This window comes from Chrysochloris asiatica, unplaced genomic scaffold (genome assembly GCF_000296735.1).
Source record: "Chrysochloris asiatica unplaced genomic scaffold, ChrAsi1.0 scaffold00271, whole genome shotgun sequence".
Classification (NCBI taxonomy): domain Eukaryota; kingdom Metazoa; phylum Chordata; class Mammalia; order Afrosoricida; family Chrysochloridae; genus Chrysochloris; species Chrysochloris asiatica.
In genome coordinates, this window is record NW_006408789.1 from 2,844,811 (window position 1) to 2,847,784 (window position 2,974).

The 2,974-nt window shown below is 36.2% G+C and overlaps 1 protein-coding gene across 1 annotated transcript in view; it reads right to left on the bottom strand.

Moving 5' to 3' along the window:
- The window catches only part of SYNE1 (spectrin repeat containing, nuclear envelope 1), a 554,350-nt gene that overhangs the window by 499,784 nt on the left and 51,592 nt on the right, over positions 1 to 2,974 (bottom strand). The window contains exon 4 of the mRNA XM_006874353.1: positions 1,555 to 1,647. Coding sequence (XP_006874415.1) covers positions 1,555 to 1,647 — 93 coding nt within the window. The remainder of the gene's footprint in view (positions 1 to 1,554; positions 1,648 to 2,974) is intronic.

Here is a 2,974-nt window from a genome sequence, read left to right on the forward strand (position 1 = left end):
TATATATATAAAAAACAACCATATGTTGTTGTTGTTATGTGCTGTGGAGTCGGTTCCAACCCATAGCGACCCTGTACTGTAAATCTTTACAGAAGCAGAAAGCCTCATCTTTCTCCCACGGAACAACTAGTAGTTTTGAACTGCTGACCTTGAGGTTCGCAGCCCAATTCGTAACCACTATGCTACCAGAGCTGCTTATAACAACCATATACATATCCAGAAATTCCATTTCATTTTACTGGGTCTTCCTATTAGAATTCTGGTGTGGCACTCAAATTGCTAACTACAAGGTCAATGGTTCAAACTCACCAGCTGCTCCTTGACAGAGCATAACAACAATGAATTGGTGGTTTTCAATGTCTGCTTATGACATGTACTATCTCGGTATGTATCTTAGCACTTGCTGAAAAATAAACTCTTAAAGGAGTACGTATAGTTCCCTTACATCTAGAACTGCATCTCTGACTTAATGACAAAAATTGATTAAATGCTTGAATAAATTAATAAAATAAAACCTAATGGTTGGAATTCACCTTTCTCTACTTAATCATAGTCATGTGTCATTTAGCATCCACAATACATTCTGAAATAGGACATTATGTGACTTGGACATTGTGTGAACACCGTATCACAAATAGGCATTCCCCGGATTACAAATGAGCTCCATTCCTAAATCTGTCTGTAAGTCAAATTTGTACATAGTTGGAATTATTAGGTACAGTTCATATCTAATGGTCAATTAGTCAAATATTTGTCTTACATATAGTATACTCACATAGTATGTCTTCCTGTTCTTGAAAAAAACATAAAAGAAATACTTCTAAATACACTAACCATCTTCAGCATATTTACATAATAATATCAGTGTGGTACTACAAGATAATGCACTGGATCACAAGGTCAGTTTGAAACAAAAAGTCAGTAGTTCAAACCTATCAGCTGCTCCTAGGAAACCCAATACAGGGTCGCTATGAGTTGGAATTGACTCAATAGCACTTAACAACAACAAAAAAGGTAATAATGTTTCAATGTGCATTATGAAGTAATGCCCATTTATTATTACAAACCACTGCATAAACCTCAAATTTCTTAATAGAATAAACTTCAGTGGGGACCACTAAAACATATGCAGTTGAATATTGCCTTAATGAACATTATGTGACACGTGACTATATTCTGAATGAGATGGCAAGCCACTGTCTCTCCTTCTTGTTTTATTGGAGCACACAACACATCCCTTGCAGAGAAAAAGAAATTCCTTCTTAGCTTCTTCCCCAATCTTATTTCATATCCAAAGTGTTCGATCTATTTTTCTGTTTGGGTGCCTCCACTGGATTTCTTTGGTGAAGGGGCTTCACCATATAACACCTTCCTTTGCATGAAAAGATGAGAAAAGTCTCCTGCTTCCACAAACAACATATGTATAAAGGTCACATTTCTAATAACTTCAGTCTCAATGGCAAAAATATGACAAATAAGGGCATTCTTTCAATGTCTACCCTTACCTGCCTCATGGCAAAGAATCAACACCCCAGTGTCGCCATGTAAGCCTACCTGGAAATACAGAATAATGGTCCACACCAATCCAAGAACTATCGAGGGGCGTCCATCAGCAATATCAGTGGAGTTAATGTTGACTAATTTAATCTGTTGAAAAAGAAAAACTGGGTTAGTCATGTGCCAAAGGGTTGTAACTCATTTACATATACAATAGTGAGGGCTCTATTCGACATCAGTAAGGTCTGATCATGCCTATGCAGTGAGTGGCACACAGCAGTAAGCATCGTGAGCATAAAAACCAAGCACATGGCTTACGTGCACATTTCAGGGGCATCCATTAGTTACACGGTAGTAAACACAACTATAAAATGTTGTTTTAAGGTGGAAAAACAAGGCCATCATGCAAGGAATTATCAACAAAATATAAGACAGAAAAAGAAAAAGAAAGGGTTATGCTTCATATTCAAGGTTGACTATAATTTCAAAACAAAAAGCCATGATGAATAGTTTAAACAAATGCACTTACTCTGAAGTATGCTACCAAATAGCATGAAACTTATATTCTGTGTTACCTATAAAAATCAGGAGTAAACATTCTAAATTTGTCACTAACCGGTGATCCCCTGTACATGGACTAGCATGAAAAACAAAGGAGAAGATGCGATATATACATGAATACACTCTCAGAATCAGCATTATTTGTTCAAAGGGAATTAAAATTTGAGTAGTAAATTCTGAGCACGGTTTTGGGAAGACCTTTTGAAGAGGAATAAAGGAAAACCAGGAAATTGTCAAACAGGAAGTGTTCCCTACTTTTAGATGATGAGAATTAGAAAGCATTAGGGATTGATATCAATATGCCTAGAAGCTTTACCAATTTTTCACCTCAAAGTCTTCCAAATTATTTTAAAAGAAAAAGTTATCTCCTAGGTCCAAGTAAAACATCTCCATTTCAGTTTGCCCCTAAAGGATGCAGTGATAGTTGCTACTTATCTTCCTTTTCATAAACCCTCACTCAACAAAATAGAACAGAAGAATGCAGTTCTCATTAGAATTGTAGCTCAAAAATGTTTCACCAATATTAATTAGGTGTTTTATTAAAAATAAAGCTCAGAAGTTTATATATGGTTAACTAGTTACTGATAATCCAACACTGTAACCTGAACACTTCATTTAAACTTACTAGTGTTTACATGGAATCATGGTGTGTCGATATAGGATCAGGAGTGGACTCGTAACCACAGGTTAGTTCAAACCTAGCAGCTGCTGTTGGAAACCTTGTGCAGGGTCACTGTGAATAGGGACCAACTCAAAGGCATACAACAAAAATAAACTGTTATATCAGAGAGGTAGGGTAAAAGCACACCCGGGTGGTTTTTGTTTCACTGATAAAATTCATTCATCAGATTCAAGACATAAAATTTGAGAGCTGCTATCAACTATAAGCTCACATAACTTATTTTACACCTAGCGT